Below are 22,599 nucleotides of genomic sequence, written 5' to 3'. Positions count from 1 at the left end.
TTCCACAAGCAAACACTGAGCACCAAAAATGTCATAAAACGTCGGTTTTGGGAAACCAAAAGGTAACCAGCTTCTTTTTCAGGAAATTTATTGTTAGCAATCAAACCCTACCTGGCAAGCTGAAACAGGAATCTAGCAATCATCTTTAAAAAAAGGCGTCTTGGGGCTCCTGGGTGGCGCAGTCGGTTAAGCGTCGGACTTCAGCCAGGTCACCATCTCGTGGTCCGGGAGTTCGAGCCCCGCGTCAGGCTCTGGGCTGATGGCTCAGAGCCTGGAGCCTGTTTCCGATTCTGTGTCTCCCTCTCTCTCTGCCCCTCCCCCGTTCATGCTCTGTCTTTCTCTGTCCCAAAAAAATAAATAAATAAACGTTAAAAAAAGGGGTCTTATTTAAAACTCACATTTTAACCCATACTCACAACATCTGAACAATGAAAATGGAAAATCAGTTGGGCAGAACAAAATAAAATACTGATTTCTGAGTTCACCAATAATTATTAGATATTAATAGTTTCCCTTTTCTAGAGAAGAAAGGAAAAGAAGGATGAACTCATTCCTGATCAAGCTTTAGGCCAGGTGGAGAGGTCAACAAGGATTTAATGAACTTCATATACTCACACCTGCTTAATAATGGATGCTGGTAGAACTGTGATGGCATTTCCTTTTGAAGATTTCATGTGAAGCTCTGTATCCAATGACAGGTAGTGGTTGTGATGGGTAATAACTTAGTAACAGCCTAAATGCACATTTTTATGAGACAAGTAACTCTTCTCAGGCAAGTAAAAAGCAGACTAATGAGATGTTCCTTTGGGATTTGATATAAACAGTAGAAAGGAAAACATCCTTCCAGCCATGACCCCACCTACAGCAAAGGCTATATAAGCACTTCAAAGAGGAAATAGTCAAGGAGCTTGGAATTCAGACTTAGTCGAGGTTGCTTGAGCTTTCGATCTGGACCACAGATTTTTGAAATAAACCAAAACTGGGTACACACCATGGATACCAAAGGCTGTACAACAACTATTTCTTCTCCAACGCCACACCAAAGATGCTCTAGGATTACAAATTTTAGGACCATCTTTCCCAACACCAGCTGCCAATATGGTGGTCTCGAAGCCAACAGCTGCCACCCTACTCCTTGCTTTTATCTCACACCCATCTGCTTGATTAACAACTTCGGTGCCTGTCCCCCTCTGGATGACTGCGACTGGTGTGGTAAAGGTATCAACAGTAAAGAGAAAGAGACCATGCAAATTTTGAACGAGCGCCTTGCTAACTACCTGGAGAAGGTGCGGATCTTGGAACAAGAGAACACTAAACTGGAGTGCAAAATCCAGGAGGAGTGTAGCAAAGAGCTTTGTGTCATATGTCCTGACTACAGGTCCTACTACGCTACCATCGAGGAGCTCCAGCAGAAGGTAAGATTCTTAGGAATGTGTATAATCAAGTTGTGTAATAACACTCTCCAAGCAATAGCCATGTGCTAAACTTTAATATTTGTAGTTCATTTTATGTTGAAAAAAAAATATTTTGTAGAATAAGAAAATCTCTTGAATGAAATTGTCATCTTGAGGCAATATTCAGAGTTGTATACTTACTCATCTTCCAGAGATAGGTTCTGCTGTTATAACCAGATAGCTTCGGTCCCAAATGTGTTAACAACCTATTGCTGCCATTTCTTTCTTTCTTTCTTTCTTTCTTTCTTTCTTTCTTTCTTTCTTTCTTTCTTTCTTTCTTTCTTTCTTTTTCTTTCCTCCTTTCTTTCTTTCCTCCTTTCTTTCTTTCCTCCTTTCTTTCTTTCTTTCTTTCTTTCTTTCTTTCTTTCTTTCTTTCTTTCTTCTTTCCTTCCTTCCTTTCTTTCTTTCTCTTTTTCTTTGTCTTTTTTAACTTTTTAATGTTTATTTATTTCTGAGAGAGATAGAGCATAAGCAGGGGAGGGGCAGAGAGAGAGAGGGAGACACAGAATCCGAAGCAGGCTCCAGGCTCTGAGCTGTCAGCACAGAACCCAACACGGGGCTCAAACCCACAAACCGCGAGATCATCACCTGAGCCGAAGTCGGATGCTTAACCGACTGAGCCACCGAGGCGCCCCAATTGCTGCCATTTCTTTAACAAAAATTAGAAAGAAAAACAGGGACCTGAGAAAAAGCATTTTGTTTTAAGAAGTGCCTAAACAGTTTACTTTTTATCCAGTGTGCTACCATTACCACTCTTTTCCCCTCTTATGCTCATTTCATCATCTCCAAATTGTTTCCACGGTTTCTTGCAACATCAAACCTGTTTCCTGATCAGAGTGATGTACTGCAGCTACACATGCCAGATTTACTCCACTTTATTTGTTCAACAAGTGTTTACTGAGCACCCCCAACAAATACCAGACATTGCTCTGGGCTCTGGGAAAATAACAGTGAGCTAAAAAGTCCTTGCCTGCATGGTGGCTACATTCCAGAGGATGCAAATTGAGGATGGATTTTATATTTTGGCAGGAAAACATATGCAAGGTTTTTATTGGAGTAGTTTCTGCTGATTTTTTAGGAAAATAACAAAAAAATCTGACTTTCCAAAGCCCCCCCCCAAGCTTCCTAAGCATAGCAATGGAAAGCCTAACGGCCCCCACCCCCACCCCATTAATCACCACACACACAAGCCCTTGGTTTTTAAAGAAGATCCTGGTGTTTGTCTCATTTGTGTGTACAATTTCTTAATTCTAGATCTTGTGTACCAAGGCTGAGAATTCCAGACTGGTCTCACAAATTGACAACACCAAACTGGCTGCTGATGACTTGAGAGCCAAGTAAGCCCATCCAGCGCTGTCATTCACGACAGAATTTACCCTGCATCTGATGTGACACACTCCCAAGAAGCGTATCCCCAAATCTGCTAACCTTCCTGCCCCATACCATGTCAGCACCAGCCCAGAAAAGACCTTCATATCCAGTAAATGATAAAGATTAATAACCACTCACATGTATACACTACCTGTAGTTTATTAACCCATCCGACTACCTGCACAGTAATTCAGGAAAACAGGTAGGGCTGCTAATATGCAATCACCTTGTTTAAAGGTGATTGATTGATTTCCATAGGAAATCAATTCCCAGAAAACTGTGGTTGCATGGGGCTCTGTTATACCCAAAGACATACACCTAGGGCAAGACACAGCTAAAATGTGGATGCAAATTTTCTAATTCCTAATCCATTGCACTCTCCAATTCTGCATTGCCTCCAGGGGCAGGAGGAGGAAAAATTCCCTCATCTCAAAGAACAGCAATGTGACCTCACGCTGGCAAAGCGATTAAGGGAACAGTGGTTAAACGGTGATGTTTATCAAATCTAAAGAGAATCAAGCCCACAACAGAAATATAATAAATGAGAGGCCCAAAGGAAAATGTGGAAGGGACTTCTGCTTGGCTCGATTTACACCATCTGCATTTTAATGCCTTTCTTTTTGTGTCTCATTTTTGCAGGTACGAAGCTGAGGTGTCCCTACGCCAGGGAGTGGAGGCAGATGCCAACGGCCTACAGCGGATCCTGAATGCCCTGAGCCTCGCCAAGGCTGACCTGGAGGCACGAGTCCAGTCTCTGAAGGAAGAGCTCCTCAGCCTCAAAAACAACCATGAAGAGGTAAGAGAAAAACCAAGAGAGTCATTACAAGCTAAGCCTCTAAAAATAGCATCCATTCCTTTGAGTTGAACTTGACAAAAGGTGTCCCCAAAGAGTAGATACTATTCTGTTTTTCAGCCCGAGAATATCTACTGCCACTACCATTGGTCCAATGGGTTTCCAATCCACTGCCTAGAACACAATCTGAAGCCTCCACTCCCCCCTCCAGATCTTCCAGACAAGGGAGCAACCCAATTTAGGGGGGAAAACCCCCCACAGGTTTCCCATCTTTTTGTAGGCATCCCTGCACTGATTTCTGCCTCTATTGCTGTAAGTCCATATTGGCAAAAGCCCACATTGGCATCATAGAGACTCTGATCTCTTATTATAAACTCCACCTCCATGCTGCTTCACCATTACCCATCCCGGGAAATGATCTAAATTCCTTAAGACTCTGATCTTGCTAATTAATTCCTTCTAATGTTCCACATACTTGAACACAGAGTCACATTTGAAATAGTCTTAGGTTATTTTATAGCCTCTCAATAGTACCTATAAATCATCTATTCCTTTATTGTGAGCTACATTCAGATACCATTAAGCTAAATTATTGCTGTTAGACAAACAAGAACACAAGGGTGTCATGTGGTCACCAAGTGACTTCACATTCTTTTTCTTTCCATAGGAAATCAATTCCTTACAGAGCCAGCTTGGGGACAGACTCAACATTGAAGTGACCGCTGCCCCTTCTGTCGATCTAAACCGGGTTCTACAAGAAATGAGATGTCAGTATGAGTCCATCATGGAGACAAACCGCAGAGAAGTGGAACAGTGGTTCAACACACAGGTGAGGAGGGTAGAAAAGTCAAAACCGAATAGCTGACCCTGCATTTCCAGGCACCCTTCCATCAAAGTCGTGTTTCCCTCATAATATGCATGGTCTTTGACTGTGTTTCAGATGGAGGGGCTGAACCAGCAGGTGGTGACCAGCTCTCAACAGCAGCAGTTCTGCTTGAAGGACATCACTGAGCTGAGACGCACCATGAATGCTCTGGAGATTGAACTGCAGGCCCAGCACCGAATGGTACCCAGGAAACTGACCAAGCCTAACACAGCAGTGATGGCAATCGCCCCTGACACCTGCATGTTGCAATGTTTCCCAAATTGTGTCCCTCAGAACAAAGGTTCCTCTGTTTGTTAAAGAGTCTATGGCCAAGAAAGGGCTTGTGGTCAGATAAGCCTGGGAAATGCTGGAGTAAACAAAGGTTAAACAGGGTAACTTCCTGTAGACCTTTAATAAGCTAATATACACTATGGATCTCCAAGGAGATACATGGCATTCAGCATTCCAAAACTTAATTGACTGTGGACCCCCTTTTTTAAGAGCATCTCATGGCAATAAGGATCCATGGAGTACACTTTGGGAAACACTACAAGAGCATTGTATTACATGCAAAACATTTTTCTAAACTATCAAATTTATAAAATAGTCTTATAAGGGAGGTGGCATAATTATTAAGCCAATTTTATAGATAAGGCTCAGGGAGCTAAACTGATTTTCCCATGCCAAATCCAAGGTGAGTGCCACCTTGCCTATTTTAGGAACGGAGACACTGAGATCCTGAGGCATTAAGTAACTTGTTAAAAGTCACAAAAGAGATGAGCCTGAGCCAGAATTCAGTTCCAGAGCTGGAACCACTTCTGCCTCGTTGTACTGCCTCTGTGAAGTAGGGAATTATTCAAATGCTCTGATGTGAAGGGTATTTGGAAGACCTTGCCCCAAAGCTAGATTTGTCACCAGCTAGTCATGTGACCATGGGCAATTCACTTAACCTCTTGAACCTGTTTTCTCATCTCTGAAAACTGGGAAAACCATGTAAATAACAGGTTATTCTAACCTAAAATTGCATTATCCATAGACTTACAGGATGATGGATCAGGAAAGAATTGTAATCATCAAAGTTTCAACTCTATAAAGGAAGGGATCCAGTGAGGGAATTGTTTTGTGGGGTTTTTTTAATGTTAATTTTGAGAGAGAGCACAAGCAAGGGAGGGGCAAAGAGAGAGGGAGAAAGTGAATCCCAAGCAGGCTCCAATCTCAGCGTGGGGCATGATGCCGGGCTCCATACCCAGGCCATGAGATCATGACCTGAGCTGAAATCAAGAAGCAGGCACTTAATCAATTGAGCCACCCAGGTGCCCTGCAAGTGAAGGGACTGTTCATGGCTTAATGCTGCTAACTTCTTCTTTAAGGTAAAAATATTCTCAGAATGAAGTGCCACGGTAACAGGTTTTTAAAGCTGGACGTTTTTGTTTGTTGGTTTGTCTCATAGGTAGGAGAGTGTCGTATGATAGGTGATTAAGAAAGAGAAAGAGAAGTGAGTACTTTAAGGAAAGCAAAAATAAATAAAGAGGATAAAAGGAAGCAAGCTTTAGCAGAGTAGATCATTTTGGTTTGGGATTTCTTTGGTTAAGAAGTAATAAGAGGGCTTGGAGATTCGTTAGTACCTGTCACAAAAAACTTTTTTAAATGATACAGTTCACAAGAGACCAGGCTCCAATGAATCATCGTTACAAATCTTAATTTCTTCCTCCATGGTAGAGAGATTCCCAGGAATGCATCCTGGTGGAGACAGAGGCCCGCTACACGGCCTTACTGGCCCAGATCCAGTGTCTGATTGATAATGTGGAGGCTCAGCTGGCAGAGATCAGGTGTGCCCTAGAAAGACAGAACCAAGAATATGAGATTCTGCTGGATGTCAAGTCCCAGCTGGAGTGTGAGATTGCCACATACCACAGCCTTCTGGAGAGTTCGGATGTCGAGTAAGTGAAATAAAAACAACTATGAGAAAATATGCTGACACACATGTGTGTACTGCCACTAGGCAATAGGGGGCATGTGCTTTGATCTTCTTGCCAGTGGTGGGAACTTTAGGTACCTGATCTCAAGCTGTGCTGTTTGGAGACCTACAATTGTAACCTAGTCCAAATTTGCGGTCTTAGCTGAGCGGAGTCATTTTGAAGAGCCAGCGCGCCAGGTTAATTCCTTGTATGTTGGGTTTTAAAAAGTACAAGGGAAAACAATGGTTTCCCCAAACATTCAAACATTCCTGGTGACTTACAGATTTTCCCCCACTAGATGAACTTTCATGAAATTGAGTAGGGCGACCCTGCTCCTTTTGGAGGAACAGTCTGTTCAGGCTGAAATGCCCATCTCCAGCCTCTTGTCCTTGATGCCAAGAGCAGCATGTAGATGTGTGTATTTCAGCATCTTTTTTTTTTTTTTAAATGGAAATTGTAATGTTTTTCAATGATAAGCTAACCAACCCATAAGGGACGGACCTAGAGCACAAGCTCTTTGAAGCAACTCAGTCCACACTAATGCCCCAGATGCAGACTTAGAACCATTACGGAGACTTCCTTCCCCCAAATAATCAGTGGACTCTGCTCACAGAGTTCTTATAACTGGCATGTCCACGTGATACTAGCACAATGTTAACAAAAGCTAGTCCCTCTGAGGAGCTCCGACATACCAAAGTGCCTGGAATCATCCAAAAAAGATGATGCTTCTTAAAAAGAGTTCTGTTAACTGCTCCCGATTCCAATTGTGTAAAATTTCATTTAAATACACCCAGAAGACACCTAGAAGCTGCCCGATAAAGCATGAAAGACTCTTCCATAGATGGGTTTCAGGCCATCTGATAAGAAAAACACCTGATTAGCTTTCTTTCTTCAGATAATAAGCCTCTCAACCTGTCCCTTATCACTGTTATCCTGTCACTTATCCCTTATCACTGTCAATCCTGTAAGCGTAGCTCCCATTATACCCATTCTGGATGAAAAACTAAAGCTCAGGAGCGTTCCTTGACTTATCTTAGGTCACCAGCTGGTAAATGACAAGCTAGACTGCACCCGGGTCTTGAACCCCTGGAGTGGTGTTCTTCCACAGTGCTGTGGCATTGTCCACAATGGCAGCTTACAGAACCTAACGCTTCTAAGCCTAAGATGCTGCTTTACCATGCATCTGGTCTGATTCTTTTTCTTCCACCAATGATAGAACAAAATGAACAAATAAGCATTTGGAAATATTTGTTTTGAGTGACACCATGTTGAAACATTACCCACCGCTGTTGTTCTCCACAACCATCCTTACCTTCCCTCAATCACAGGCAAAATTCTGTTTTTTCTAGGCTTCCCTGTAACCCGTGTGTCACCACATGTGAGCCTTCCAGTAAGGCCAGCACCATGGAATGCACAGCCCCGGCTTACAATACATCATCCTCAGCCTCCCGCGGATCACGTGAGCTCTGCTGTACCTGCAGAGTACTGCCCCAAATACTGGTTAAAATCTTCACCATCACGCAGGAGATCAGGGATGGCAAAGTCATTTCTTCTCACGAGCACGTGCAGCCTTGCTTCATCCCCAGAATTGCCAAAGCCTAACAACCCAAGGTGATGACAATGACCCTCATTCATGAAAGAGAGGCCAATACTTGCTCCTACCAAAAAGGCTTAAAAAGTCCCCAGTCCCTTAAGGTACTTAGTTTCTTACTAACAAACACAGTGGGTCCACCTTGCTAGACAATCTTTTATTCTGACCCTTTCCTAAGCCTCTGCAATGTCAATGCCTGTCTCTCAGAGAAATGGGTAATGTGCATCCAAAGCAATGTCAACATGATAATATGTGTCATTTCTTTGGAAGCACATTACCCATTTCTCTGAGAGACAGGCATTGGTTTATAAGTGCCCAGGAAGGTGCCCTACATTACTTGACTCCACAGGTGATGGGCAGATTTCTCTTTTGTTTACTCAGGTCTTGTTTACTTACATTCCTCATTAGAGCCAGTCAGACAAGTTCTAGGATTGTTTCGGCCATGAAGGTGAAAAGCTGTGAACTTCCCTTCTAAAATCCTTCCTTGGCCAAAGAAAGAAGCCTTATATGGGAACAGCCTGAATGGGGGAAAGATCTTTAATGTTCAGTTTCCTTGAATAGATAGATAGTCGTGAGTCCAAATCCTGTTGAACTCTGCTGTTACCCCTGCTCGCATACTTCAGTTCTACAAGGTGTTTTTGAAGATGTCTGTGTTCTCCAAAACTTTGTAACCATTAGGCTTCTCCAAATATTTTCATCAAGATTCAGGAAGGGTTGTGGAGAGTGAATCTAGAGCATTTTGAAGGAATAACGTGGATCCTTTCATTAAATGTTTGCTATTTCTCTTTCCATTCTTTAGGGAATGGGAGTTGGTTCCGACTGTGTAACAAGGGACAGGGAGCTGGAACTCTCACATCATAACCCTGTTCTTGCCTCTCCCTGTGACTGGTGCTCATGAAAAAATAGCTTAGATTCCTCCTGCAATCCATCCATCAAAGAGAAGTGGACTTAATACCACCAACTTTGCACAATAACTTTGATTATTGAATGGTTGCTGCTTGCAAGGACAACACAGTGAGAAGATACCATTTATGTACCCGCCATTACCAAAACTTCTCACAGGAGGTCCCAGAGGGTTTCAGTCAATCCCTACAAAAATTATTCGATGTTTCCAGAAGATTTAGTAAATAACGACAAACCAAATACAGAATGTGGAGTCAAAAGACCTGACATCCTAAACTTGCCTCTTAGGACCCAGGGCAAAGCATCTAGCCTCTTTCAAATTTAATTTCCTTATTTGTTAAAGGAGGACCATGGCTACTTGACAGGTTTGTAGCATAGATCAAAGGAAATTGTTTATGGCATGCTACTTGGTACACTGAAGAGCACTATGCAAATGTTATTTTTATATAAGCTTTGCTTTGAACTACAGCCCTAGACTTAATTGTGTCATTATCACATGTCAAAATTCTTTCCCTGTCAATTTAGTGATCCAGTCATGATTTTGTAGTTTTAATAGTGCTCAGCTTTCAGGGATTAAAAAAAAAAAAAAAAGAACAGAACAAAGTCTTCCTGTGATCAAGCCTGCAATTCTACGGCATAAATCATTTTTGAAGTCTTAGGGTTTGTATCAGATATCACTTGATGGCTGGCGCCCACGACAAAGACAAAAGTATTGTTTAACTCTGGGCTCAGCAGTCACTTCCTCCAGACAAGTAGCAACTTACACTAAGCGAGTGGAATGCAGAACTCCCAGAGTGATCTCTTTCCCATCAATAACTTCCTTCTCATCTGAACGCCCAGATTACCCCTGGTAGCACTTCACTGCATTCCATCTCAGACTGCAGGAGGGAAATTTGGGACGAGCATGGGGCTTGGACTCCGAAGACCTAGGAGAGTCTCACCCCAGTCTATGTGTATGACCTTGAGTAAAAGGGCCGGAACAACTTGGGCCCTGCAGTGCTAGAAGGACTAAGTGGAATAATAATGGTGAAGGGGTCCTATAAGCTGTACAAGGCCATGCAGAAGGGAGGTTTTGTCCCCCAATTGAAAACCAGGCATTTGTCATTTCCTTCCAAAATACCTTCTTCCTTTGTGTCTGGTTCAGTGATGGTCCCCAGTGGACCCCACAGGTACATGCGACACTAACTGGGAAGTCAGTTGGTGAGAAGTCAGAGTTGCTCAATCTGCTCTGAGTTTTGATTCCAACAGGATGCAGGGTTTAGGAACCTTGCTGGACTCAGGCTAACCTTGAGCTGATATAGCAACGCCCTTCTCAATTTATCCTAAAAATAGGATCTCTTCCTCCTACTCAGAGCAAAGTATCCCATGTACCACACTCCCAATGTTAGAAAGTAGGCTGAATTAGAGATATGTGAAACTCAGAACTCTGTGGATCCCAGTCCTGTAAGGCAATTATAATGCCAGTTTCCTTTTTCTAGAAGTCTTATAAAGTCCTGGTAAGACATAGTCTTACAAAGGATAGACTCCAAAGAGCAAAATGGCTTTTTGTTTGCTAGAGCCTGTGTTGGAAAGGGAAAGAGTATCAAAACCCATTTGGTGATCCATAATCTTATTTCTAAACATGGGAGGTGTAGGGAGATTGGAGCCTGCTTCGGATTCTGTGTCTCCCTCTCTCTCTCTGCCCCTCCCCTGCTCCTGCTCTGTCTCTCTGTCTCTCTGTCTCTCTCAAAAATAAAGCATTAAAAAAAATTTTCTTAACGAACGTTCTGATAATACAAAGCATTTTAAAAGCAAATGCCACCTCCAAACAGGAGGGAGGAAGAGATTAAAATTCAGGAGAAATGGGAAGTGTCCCAGAAGAGAAGGGAAGAGCACCCATCCGTACTAGGAAGAATTTCTACGCTGAGGCGACCGGCGTCCATGACATAATGCCATAGTTAGAATCAGTGTGAGCAAGCCTGGAATGCACTGTTTCAACACTGTAATCAAATGCCTTTATAGGAAATGAATCCTCTGGCTGGCTGGCTAGCTTGAAGGATCTGGTGTGTTCATGAATGATACACAAGCTTCATGGGAAAAACCCACGCACCCAGTTCAAATGGGAACAACCAACCCTATTTGGCAACATTGAAAGTGTTTATGTAGTCAAATGATCATTTCAGGTTGAGCATTATATTTGGAGGGTTTTCTTAGATGATGCTTTTAAGCCCCAGGCCACCCCTTATACGCACATAAGAAAATATGTAATATGCCGATGTTTCTAAATATTCCAGTTAAGGTGTCACCAGCAGCAAAGTTTCTGAACATGCTTTCCTGCTGCTCCCACCCCTCCCCATGGCTCACCTCCACTGTCTCCCCTCCCCTCTTCCCTCCCTCCCTCTCTCTCCTCCCTCTCTATCTGGAACAACATAAGAATTAAGATGGACATACTGGTATACCTGAAGAAAATACCTGAGATTAAAGTTTATCTTACTATTTCTAAATTTTTTTAATATTTATTTATTTTTGGCAGAGAGAGAGAGAGAGAGAGAGAGAGAGAGCAAGAGCGCAAGCATGAGTGGGGGAGGGGCAGAGAGACAGGGAGACACAGAATCTGAAGCAGGCTCCAGGCTCCGAGCTGTCAGCACAAAGCCCGACACGGGGCTTGAACTCACAGACAGCGAGATCATGACCGGAACCAAAGCTGGACACTCAACCAACTGAGCCACCCAAGTGCCCCTTATCTTACTATTTCTTAGAAAGAAGGCAGGTTTGTGGCTCCCTTCTTTGTGTCCTTCTATAAAGAGAAAAAAAATCAAAAAGGCCTTTGTTTCTAAGCCAGGGGCAAAACCCTCTGCTTTATAGCTCATTTCGGTGGCCCAGTGGGTCCAGCAGGTACTTAAGATTTATTCTGGAGAGAACTGGACCTACCTACTTGGTATCTGTGGCCCTGAGACGAGCAACATAACTCTACTAAACCAGAAGACCTACAGAGACCACACTTTGGGCTGAATTTCTCCAAATCCACATTGTTGGTTATAAAGAGCTGCCTATCCCCAACTTGTATGTAAGGATAGAAAGGTCTTCTCTCTGCACATGTTTGTCAGCTCATGTACCGCTGACCCATCAGAAGAAAATAACTGTGCCCTCCTCCATCGCTGCCACCATCCAAAAGACCACCTTCCCTGATCCCTGGCATAGCTTTTGTGGGTGCAGACAGAAGTCTCACAGTGGAAGGCACATACAAATTATAGCCCATTTAAGAGAACTCTGTAACTTGAGGGAGAAAAGGAGACCAGGGTAAAAATTCAGAACAAGTGGTCCCTACTAAGCCATTAGAAAACGCTGGAAGAGAACACTGCCATTTCAGGTCCAGAAGCAGAATCACATGTTGATTTAGAACAGATGCCTGACCCCAGACCAGTTGGGTCTGATTCTCAGCCCTGCCACCTACTGTGAGACCTTGGGCAAGTTACTTAACCTATGTATCTCCACTTCCTCATCTTTAAACTGGGGCTATTAATAGCATCTACCTCCTAGGGTTGAGATGACCGCATTAACGAATGCATGCAAAGCTCTTAAGCATGCCTGGCACCCAATAACGTGGGGAGTATGATTTCACCATCCTGCTTTAAGACACCTACATTCAACTGGCAAAACCACCACACTCAGGCTAATGAAATATTTCACTGGAGCTGACAGTGACATTGTCAAGCAAAGTCATCCTGACAACTTAAAGAAAGCACCAGATTAAGGATGGAATCTTTCTTTTTTTATTTTACTATTTACTTAAAAAAATTTTTTTAATGTTTATTTAATTTTGAAAGAGAGAGAGAGGGAGACACAGAACCTGAAGCAGGCTTCAGGCTCTGAGCTGTCAGCACAGAGCCCAATGCGGGGCTCAAACCCATGAAATGCAAGATCATGACCTGAGTCTATTTATTTTTTAAGTAAAAATTGGAGGGGTGCCTGCATGGCTCAGTCGGTTAAGCATCCGACTTTGGCTCAGGTAATGATCTCACAGTCGGTGGGTTCAAGCCCCAAGTCGGGCTCTGTGCTGACAGCTCAGAGCCTAGAACCTGCTTTGGATTCTCTGTCTCCCTCTCTCTCCCTCCCTCACGCATGGTCTCTCTCTCTTTCTCTCTCTCTCAAAAATAAATAAACATTAAAAAAAAATTAAGTAAAAATTGTATCTATTGAAAACATTTTGATATACATCTACATAGTGAAATGATTACCACATGCGGGTCCAACTCTTCTATTTTCTGGAATGTTCTGGTACTCAGTGGGAAAGGATCTCCCCATACTATATCAACCTTCTCACTCTGTGGCAGCCAACAGGAAGAAGGTGGCCCAGGAGGAGGAGGGACAACAGCCTTATAAGCAGAATCACTTTTGTGGAGATCAGAAATGACAGGGGAGTCCACACAGGACTGGGGTCCTTCTCTGAGAACAGATCCTGTTGCCCTTATCTCTGTTGGTCCCGATGTTCCCTGGGTTTGGTAATGGACTCAACAGAGAAAGCAGCAGGGGGGCTCCAACAAAACCTGTCACAGTTAACCGAGAACAACCAACACATAAAGTGCTGAGATACGTGCAGAATTCACAACATGTCCTACAGTCAACAAGGAGAAAGAGTAATGCTTCTTCCAGCCAACTAAACATTGGATGAATATTATGCCCGACGTTGTGCTAAGCGCTTCACCTGAGTTACCTCACTCAGTCCTCACAACAACCTCACGATGCTATTATTATCCACACTTCACAAAATCGGGGCTTACAGAAGTTAACCAACTTGCTCAGCACTATGCTGATGTTATGCTCAGCATAACAGTCAAGTTAAAATCGGAACAAATTCATGTCTTCCACACTCCAAATACCCTGGTTTTAAATCATTCAAATTTGACAATATATCCGTAGCCCAATCAAAGACACAAATAGTTAAAGAAATATTTGTCATGGAGTTCTGAAGAAGGCGAGTCCTAAAAGCAACTTGACAGAGTTTGCATCCAGCCCAATCCAGGAAGGAGTAAGGCTGCACTCGATCACATTAGTGCAATGGACAGTCCGGGCACGTTCCTCAGGCCTTAAGATCCCACATTTCTCTTCTGGCCCCATTTTTTACCAACCAAATTCCATATCACAGCCTGGTTTCTCTAATACCCAGACACAACACAGAAGGTGCTCCAGTTTGCAGATGGGAATTTCACGCTTGCAGAACGAACCATCTCTTGATGTTAAATTAAAAAGTTTGCATTCTGGCTCATTCATCTGGCACCTAGGAATTAGGTTACTGTGAGTCGGCTCCTGAGAATCTCTTTGGTTCTGGTGCACTAACAAAATGATGCTTCTGAACTTACCAGCCTAAGAAGAGTCTAAGACAAAGGGAGTGTCACCCCATGAAGCTCTGCCTCAGAGACCAGGCAGCCTGACCGGATGGCATTCCCATCTCATCTCATTCTACACACAGTGGTTAGGTGGTTGAGTTCATGGGAAGTTTCCTGTTTGAGGTCTGGCATGGAATGGCTCAGCTCTACCGGACATAAAACCAAGAGGTCTTGATTTAGAGAAACATCAGGAAACTGTAGATCTCATTTCTAACCCTGTTCCTAGTCAGGGTGAGCTCAAGGTTGAAATGATGGCTGCCAGCTATTCATATTTCCCACAGATGAGCCGTAGCTTCAACATCAATCATGGGTTGCAGAAGCCACAGGGGACTGTTTGTGACCCTAAGATTAACAGCATATAGGGTGATGGGATAGGATATCAAAAGTCCCCCCCCCCCGAGTCCCTTTTAACACAGGCTACAAATTGTTGGGGGGTGGGGGTAGCAATCAGAAACGAAATCAAATGTACTAGGTTTAGATGAGGTTTAGATCTAGGTTTAGTAAAAGGAGAAGATGCTATGTTTGGCAAATTCGGGGGAGGCACTGGGAGACACAGACAAAATAAGAAGGGAAGAAAGAGGTAAATGGGCATGCTCGTGTGGCCGCAGAGGGAGATAAGCCAAGAAGAGGTCATTCGCAGCGCCCCCAAACAGAACAGAATGTTCAGTGGGAGTGGGTCACAGGCATCGTGTCCAGCGCCCCAGCTACAGCACCACCCCCTCATATTAATGACATGAAGCCAACACAGTAAACATCGATTAGTGATACACAAACCTGTGGTTCAGGTACTCTATCCGAGAGAAGGTCCACACAGGAGTTCAGGGGCTATGGCCGGAGGAGGGGATCGGAGGGGAGACAGCCTTGGGTTGCAAATGAAGAACAGATATTCACATCCATCCCAATTCTGGTACCCATGTATGCCCTGGCTCTTCAAGAGAAGCCCTGATTTTTTGTAGTTTTATGCTTTTCAATAAAAATCATTTGTGAAGTGTTTCAGCAGAGATATGGTTTCAATTCTTTTAATTTTGTGAGATGTATAATATAAATCAACTTGCAAAGTAAAAATCTGTAAGTTGGATAATGCAGAGTTCGTGAAATAGAGTCACCACAACCATCTTGGCTATTGTGCCAATAAGTACAAATCCATATGATACACAGGAAAATATATGTTTTATAAATGACATGGAAAAATGTTCTACTCACTTTCAATTTAAACTTTGGCAAAAATCCATCACTAGAGTTCCTATTTGTATTTCTCTCTCTCTTTCTCTCTCTCTCTCTCTCTCTCTCTCTCTCTCACACACACACACACACACACTTGCTATATTAATCTGCTATTCCCACTGTAACAAATGAGCACAAATTGGCTCAAAACAACACAAATTTATTACCTTATTTCAGAAGTCTGACACGGCCCCACTGAGCTAAAACAAGCTGTTGGCAGAACCCTGTTCTTCACTGAAGGTCCTAGAGGACAACTGTTTCCCTGTCTCTTCCAGCCTCCCACATTCCTTGGCGTGTGTCTCCCTTCTGCCTTCGAAGCCAGCAACTTCATCGCTCAGGCTCTGCCTTTACCACATTCCTTCCCCGATGCTGACTCTCTTCTACCTCCCTCTTCCACCTGTAAAGACACAGCCCCACCTGAATATTTCAAGATAATCTCCCCACTTTAAGGCCAGCTTATTAGCAACCTTAACTCTGTCTACAACGTTAACTCCCCTTTGCCATGTAGCATAACAGAGTCATAGGGTTCTAGGTATTAGGAGATGAACATACTGGGGGTGGGGGGAGGGTGTTATTCTGCCTGCCACACTCTCCTACATCTAAACCAAAGGGAAAGCAGAGAGAGAGAGGTCTCATACATTACCTCCATAAAACACCAACACCCAGAATAGAACTTGATGCATACGGTAACAAAGTCCTGAGTGTTTAAATCCACGAACGAATCAAGTTTCCGTGTTGTGCTTCAAGCCTCAGGCAACACAAGTGATGTTAAGATAGTATATATTCAGGCTTCTAGCTTAACTAATGGTTTGAAGATGTAAACATGCTCCATAACCTTCTGGGGGTCACCTTTTTATAGCAACAATAACAACAATTAACATTTGCTGAGTACTTCTCAATGTGCCAGACAAAGTGTTCATGTTCTCTATGTGCATTTCCTGCACACCCACTCATTTTTGAGGAACCTCAGGCAAGAGACATTCATAACTTACCAGAGTCGCATGGATAGTTAGCGTCAGAGCCAGGATTCAAACCCAGAACTGTGTGACTTCAGACCCTGCACTTTTAACCATCATGCAACACTGCCTCTTCTTTTTTTATCCAACATATATTTTGCAAGAATTTATTTCCTAATTGACTGTTATGATTTCAGTATGAAAGAAAAAGGACAACTAGCTGGAATGATACTGTCCCTCCCGGCCAATCTGGCCACTCTCCCCGACCTCTCCTCTCACTCTGGGAGACAGTGGAGTGAACAAAGGGGGAGAGAGAAAGGGTCATGGTCCAGGTGGGGAATGAGGAAGACAGAGATGGAAGGAAAGAATGGGGAGTGAGATCTAGCAAAAGGTGTTTGGGGATGGTTTTCACTTGCTCAAAGGAAATAGGACAAATTCAAGCCTTCTTAGGGAAGAACTAGAAGATGGGTTTACTGTGCTTCATGCTACTTTAAACCCCAGTTATTATAACACAATATAATATACAGAATCCTCTGGTAACTTCCTCAGAGTGGAAATAGCGTATATCCTAAAATATAAATATCTTTAAACAGATAACATAGTAGGAGTACGAATAAAATATACCAAACAAAGAAATTGGGATATAATATATTGAAAAGTGAGAATTTATTTTTTAAACATTTTTTTAATGTTTACTCATTTTTGAGAGAGAGGGAGAGAGACAGAGTGCAAGCAGGGCAGGAGCAGAGAGAGAGGCAGACACAGAATCTGAAGCAGGCTCCAGGCTCTGAGCTGTCAGCACAGAGCCTGATGCAGGGCTTGAACCCACTAACCATGAGATCATGACCTGAGCCGAAGTCAGACATCTAACCAACTGAGCCACCCGGGTGCCCTGAAAAGGAAGAATTTAAGACACCAAGGATACTAAAATAAATTTACAAGTTTAAAGCAATCTATTAAAAATATATATATAACTCCTCAGCAAACTATAGCCAAAGCCAGAGCATAGAATGATATCAGCTTATTTTACTTGACCAAAATAGACTATTCTAATACATACACACACACATACACACACACACACACACACACACACACACACACACATTTTAGTAATAGCACCACTAAGCACATTTTATGTGCAATGCATGAATTATCTGATTTAATTCCCACAATAACCCCTTATCCATCAAGGTGAGTATTAATCTCAGTTCACATTTGAGGAAATTGAGGCCTGAGGGGTTGGGCAGCAGATGGCAGAATCAAAATCTGAACTGAAAGCTAGTAACTAGAATATTCATCAGCATAAATGTAGACTGACCTTTATATGGACTGTGCCTATAAAACGTCAACTCTTGCAATTAACGTTTATTTCTGAGTTCATCAGGGGACAGAGGTATGCCTATTAGGCTAGGCTTTTTTATGTAGCCCTTGTGACCTCCTGACAATTTCATTGGCCTCCTCTGTCTCAAGACCTGTGGGATCGTGGCTGAAGGGCAGACAAGTAGTGTTTACAATCATCACTTCTCTCTACCCTCAACTATGCACTGAAGTTTACAGAGTACAAGGTCATATGCATATATTACATGACAATTACATAGCTCATCTATGTAGGCTGCACACAGATAGCATGGCATGTGTGCGTACATAGCATGCAGATTACATTGCTTCTGTATGTGCATTACATATAAATTACATAGTTCATGTATGTATGTTACATAGAGATTATACAGCTCATGTATGTACATTAATTCATTCACTCCCAGCAACAGCACTATTAATTACAGGAGGATTGTTAGTCCCATTTTAATGATAAGAAAATTGAGGCCAAGAGGTTAAGATTGCCCAGTGTGTTTAACCCCCAAGCCAAAGCCCCTTCCACTAACCCAAACTGTAATAAAGACATAAGAAAGATACAGCATTGGGGCACCTGGGTGGATCAGTTGGTTAAGCATCCAACTTCGCTTCAGGTCATGATCTCATGGTTCATGGTTTCAAGTCCCGTGTCAGGCTCTGTGCTGACAGCTCAGAGCCTGGAGCCTGCTTCAGATTCTGTGTCTCCCTCTCTCTCTGCTCCTCCCTGGCTCACATTCTATCTCTCTCTCAAAAAATAAGCAAACATTAAAAACTTTAAAAAGATAATGAAAGAAAGAAGAAAAAGAAAGAAAGAAAGAAAGAAAGAAAGAAAGAAAGAAAGAAAGAAAGAAAGAAAGAGGGAAAGAAAGATAGATACAGCATCATTGGGATAATTTTTAAAGGGGGCAGGGAATTCTCTGAAACAAGAAGCATAGAAAAAGCGATCATTCCTAACCAAAAGAAAGGAGAGAGTGGGGGAAGAATAAATCCAGTTTTCCCAAACCAAAGACAAGCAGGAAAATAGGTAAAGAGAACGTCACCCACAAACATAAAAAGGAGCAACCTAGAAATAAATCTGCAAAGATACTGTAAACACAGAGGAAGTCACAGTAAATACAAGCCTGAAATTTGAAGCCAGTGGTTAAGAAGGGGATGGGCTCCAGGGGCCTGGTGCCACCAACACTGGACAACCTCGGGCAGGTCTATCTCCTTTTATTGTGTAAATTCTTTCATCTGTAACGGAGAGTCCACCCAAGTAGTTACTTGTCCATAAAACAGGTTAAGAGCCTTGAAAAAAGAATCCTTTTAGCCAACTATACAATTAGTCTAATTCCTGTCTAAAAGCAGACCGATTAGAATGTGTATCAAACATGTACTAAGACAGCATACTCAACACTGTGTTTATGATATAAGCCTGTAGAAAAGATCAATGTAGCACATATATACTATGGATGCCATGGACAATCAATAATAAATTGAATTTTATTACATCTTCTTTTTCTTTGTTTTAATTTTTTTTTTTTTTTTTTTGAGAGAGTGCAAGCACAGAAGGGGCAGAGAGAGGGAGACAAGATCTGAAGCAGGCTCCATGCTGACAGCAGAGAGCCCGATGTGAGGCTCAAACTCACTAACTGTGAGATCCTGACCTGAGCCAAAATCAGATGCTTAACCAACTGAACCACCCAGGCGTCCCGACGTCTTTGTCATGGCAGAAAATCTAATTAACGCTATACTACTCTTCAAATATCCTTGCATATTTCACCAAATCATTCTCCTACAAAAAATAATAAGTGAACCACCATCATCACTCTTGTGGGTAGGTGCAGGAGCCTTCCAGCTGCCCCCCACACGCTTACTTGTGCTCTCATGCATTTTCTGCAAGGCAGCCAGGGTTATCTTTTCAAAGCACAAATGTAATCATGGCACGGCACTCCCCTGTTTAAAATCTTTCTGTAGAAAATTCTGACATTTGGGGCACCTGGGTGGCTCAGTCGGTTGAGCATCCGACTTCAGCTCAGGTCATGATCTTGCGGTCCATGAGTTCGAGCCCTGTGTCGGGCTCTGTGCTGACGGCTCGGAGCCTGGAGCCTGCTTCAGATTCTGTGTCTCCCTCTCTCTCTGCCCCTCCCCACTCACGCTCTACCTCTCTCTGTCTCAAAAATAAATAAACATTAAAAAAAATTTTTTAATTCTCTCAATAAAATTAAAAAAAAAAAGAAAACTCTGATGTTTAAGATCAAAATACTCAGGAAGTCCGAGACTTCCCAGCACCTGTGTGTATCCCCAGCTTTATCCCATCATCCTCTGTTGCTCTCTGTCCCATCACTTAGAGTAGGTATTCAATAAATATTTGTTGACGGAATGGATGAATGAATGGATAAATGAATAAAAAAATGAATACATTAGGAATTTTTTTAATGTTTATTTTTAAGGGGGGTTGCAGAGAGAGAGGGAGACACAGAATCTGAAGCAGGTTCCCGGCTCTGAGCTGTCAGCACAGAGCCCAACTCAGGGCTTGAACTCATGAACCGAGAGATAGTGACCTGAGCCAAAGTCGGCCACTTAACCAACTGAGCCACCCAGGTGCCCCCCAGTATTTTTTTAATAGGACGCAACATTTTGGCGAGCCAAACAAATAAGTGGTTGGATTTCAGGCACCAACAACTATCAAGTGGAAAAGAATTCTGGAGGGCAAGGACCTTCCCACAGCCCTCCATACGCTGACACGGCCACAACACGAACCACCCTGGACTCAAGGTAAAAGCTACCAGGACAGACTTCGGCAAACTGCGTGAGATGATGTCTCAGCAAACCAACACCGCACTTACTCGAAATGTCTCCTTAAATGGCAGAAGAAAGGAACGTCCCAAGAGCACTGAAGCTAATGTTCAGGTTAATTCAAGGATTATCAGTGACAACAACCTTTGTATAAGGGATTTGTTGACCTATCAAGTTGGGCAGATTAAGATGATAAAAAGGAGAAAAAAGAAGAGATGAAACCATTTCAGTCTTGCACTAGCGCTCCCCACCCACTACGGGATCTGTTTGTCTTCTGGAGCCTCAAATGAACAAAAATCACCTCAACAGAGCTGGTGGCGTGCCAGAGGTAGTGTAAAAGGACTCGGGGATCTTTCTAAAGCCAGGCTTAAACCGGATTGCCCTGGCACTCCTCTCAAAGAAGCTATCTGGCTGGAACATCTCTTCCCTTCTCAGAAAGGTTTGGTGGCAGCTGTTAAAGGAAACTAGGAACAGGGAGGGGATGGGCCTCCTTTTTTGAAGGTGACGGTGATGATATATGAGACTCACCTCCCAGTATCATGGGATAGGCTGACCCATTCTCCCCAAGCTCCACAATGAGGTACTCAGTGACAAATGTGTCACTCAAATGAGGATGACTTCATTGCTATCAGGTGAAAAGATCCTGACAACCAGGAACATATGGTTTTCTCTGGTGGTGATAATGCTAACCTACCACGGCTCCCTGAGATCTGGCAACTTTGAGTTCAAGGTATAAATGGGTAAATAAAGATCAGTAACTGCTCCTAAGCACCCCAAAACAGATCCTCACATAACAGGCTGTGTCACTGGCAGAGTACTGGCTTTGCAAAAAACAAAACCAAACCAAACCCCAAACCCCCGGATCCATGAAGGATGTTTGAAGGCAGGAACTGTGTCTTATCAGTGTAGTCCAGAGCACTTCTAAAGTAAACTCTCAGTAAAATAAATAAGTAAGCGAATTAAATTAGAGGAGTTTAACCCTAATTATTTGTGGCTATGGAGTTTAACCAGCAGTGGAATCAGAGGCAAAATGCATAGCTTTAAGGGTAGAAGAAAAAAGGAACAGAAACATTTTAACCATAGCTGGCTATTTGTAAATGAACACGTGCATCTATCAACATCCCACAACTGCAAAAAATTCAGTGAATCTGAAGCATCATCTTTATGGTTTTAAAAAATAATAATAAAGTAGGACACCTGGGTGGCTCAGTCGGTTGAGCATCCTACTTCAGGTCATGATCTCGTGGTTCATAGTTTTGAGCCCTGCATCAGGCATAGAGCCTGCTTTGGACCCTCTGTCCATGTCTCTCTCTGTCCCTCCCCTGCTCTCATGTGCTCGCTCTCTCTCTCAAAAATAAACATTAAAAAATAAAAAATAATAATAAAGTAGAGAGAATCAGGAGCTCTGCAACAATACCATGGAATCCTTCTGTTAGTCTTAGCCCTGCCATTAACTGGCCATGGGCCCTTGCCCAAAGTACCTACCTTCTTTAGTTTCCTGTCTATAAAGTGATGGGTATGACAGAGGCGATACACGTGGTTCATTTCGAAGTCCACTGTTGCATTGCTATTACACATGAAAATCCTACACATCTTACTGGTAACTAAAGGCCAAGGAAAGAATGGGACTTTAGAGCTTGACACCACTGGATTCTGACTTTTTCTATTCATATGCTCCTTTGACAAGCTAATGAAAGCTTAACTTCCTCTCAGAATAGTGAACATATGAATATGCAAAGACAATTCTGCACCGTTTCAGAGATTTTACTAACTTCCTGAAGCCTGTCCACTGAGTTCCACATGAAAAACTCTCAGTCTGAAAGGAGGCACGGTCTCATTTTTTCTCTTGGGGAAATATTCATCTGGAATACAGAAGCCGCAAGAGCTTAAGCATCGATGGTCAAGCAAGGCCAACAGAAGATATTTTGTTACAGCATGAACAACAGGAAGAACACAACACTCCCTAGGAAGTATTCTTGCCAAA

At 42.8% G+C, this 22,599-nt stretch overlaps 1 protein-coding gene and 1 long non-coding RNA gene across 10 annotated transcripts in view; one reads left to right on the top strand and one right to left on the bottom strand.

The window, feature by feature from the left end:
• Positions 1-22,599, bottom strand: part of LOC106989270 (uncharacterized) — a 149,278-nt gene that overhangs the window by 13,572 nt on the left and 113,107 nt on the right. The window lies entirely within an intron of this gene.
• On the top strand, positions 838-10,653 carry KRT39 (keratin 39). Of its 2 annotated transcripts, none has more exons than XR_008294164.1 (8): positions 838-1,415; positions 2,709-2,791; positions 3,465-3,621; positions 4,286-4,447; positions 4,559-4,684; positions 6,203-6,423; positions 7,791-8,136; positions 8,832-10,653. XR_008294164.1 is itself a non-coding variant. In XM_015087736.3 (8 exons), the coding sequence occupies exons 1-7, from the start codon at positions 993-995 to the stop codon at positions 8,041-8,043; spliced, it is 1,425 nt and encodes a 474-aa protein (XP_014943222.3). In that variant the 5' UTR covers positions 840-992; the 3' UTR covers positions 8,044-8,052; positions 8,832-10,653. The 2 variants fall into 2 exon arrangements, 1 of the variants encoding a protein (XP_014943222.3); XM_015087736.3 differs by having other exon boundaries at positions 840-1,415; positions 7,791-8,052.

Source organism: Acinonyx jubatus, chromosome E1, assembly GCF_027475565.1.
Source record: "Acinonyx jubatus isolate Ajub_Pintada_27869175 chromosome E1, VMU_Ajub_asm_v1.0, whole genome shotgun sequence".
NCBI lineage: Eukaryota > Metazoa > Chordata > Mammalia > Carnivora > Felidae > Acinonyx > Acinonyx jubatus.
Note: the sequence above shows the minus strand (reverse complement) of the source record. Positions and strands in the feature narration are given on the sequence as shown.

Bases quoted from the DNA above. Each gene is read 5' to 3' on its own strand.
- KRT39 (XM_015087736.3), top strand. From the start codon at position 993: ATGGATACCAAAGGCTGTACAACAACTATTTCTTCTCCAACGCCACAC. The intron at 4,685-6,202 runs GTACCCAGGAAA...CCTCCATGGTAG, and splicing joins TGCAGGCCCAGCACCGAATG to AGAGATTCCCAGGAATGCAT. The intron at 6,424-7,790 runs GTAAGTGAAATA...TGTTTTTTCTAG, and splicing joins CTGGAGAGTTCGGATGTCGA to GCTTCCCTGTAACCCGTGTG.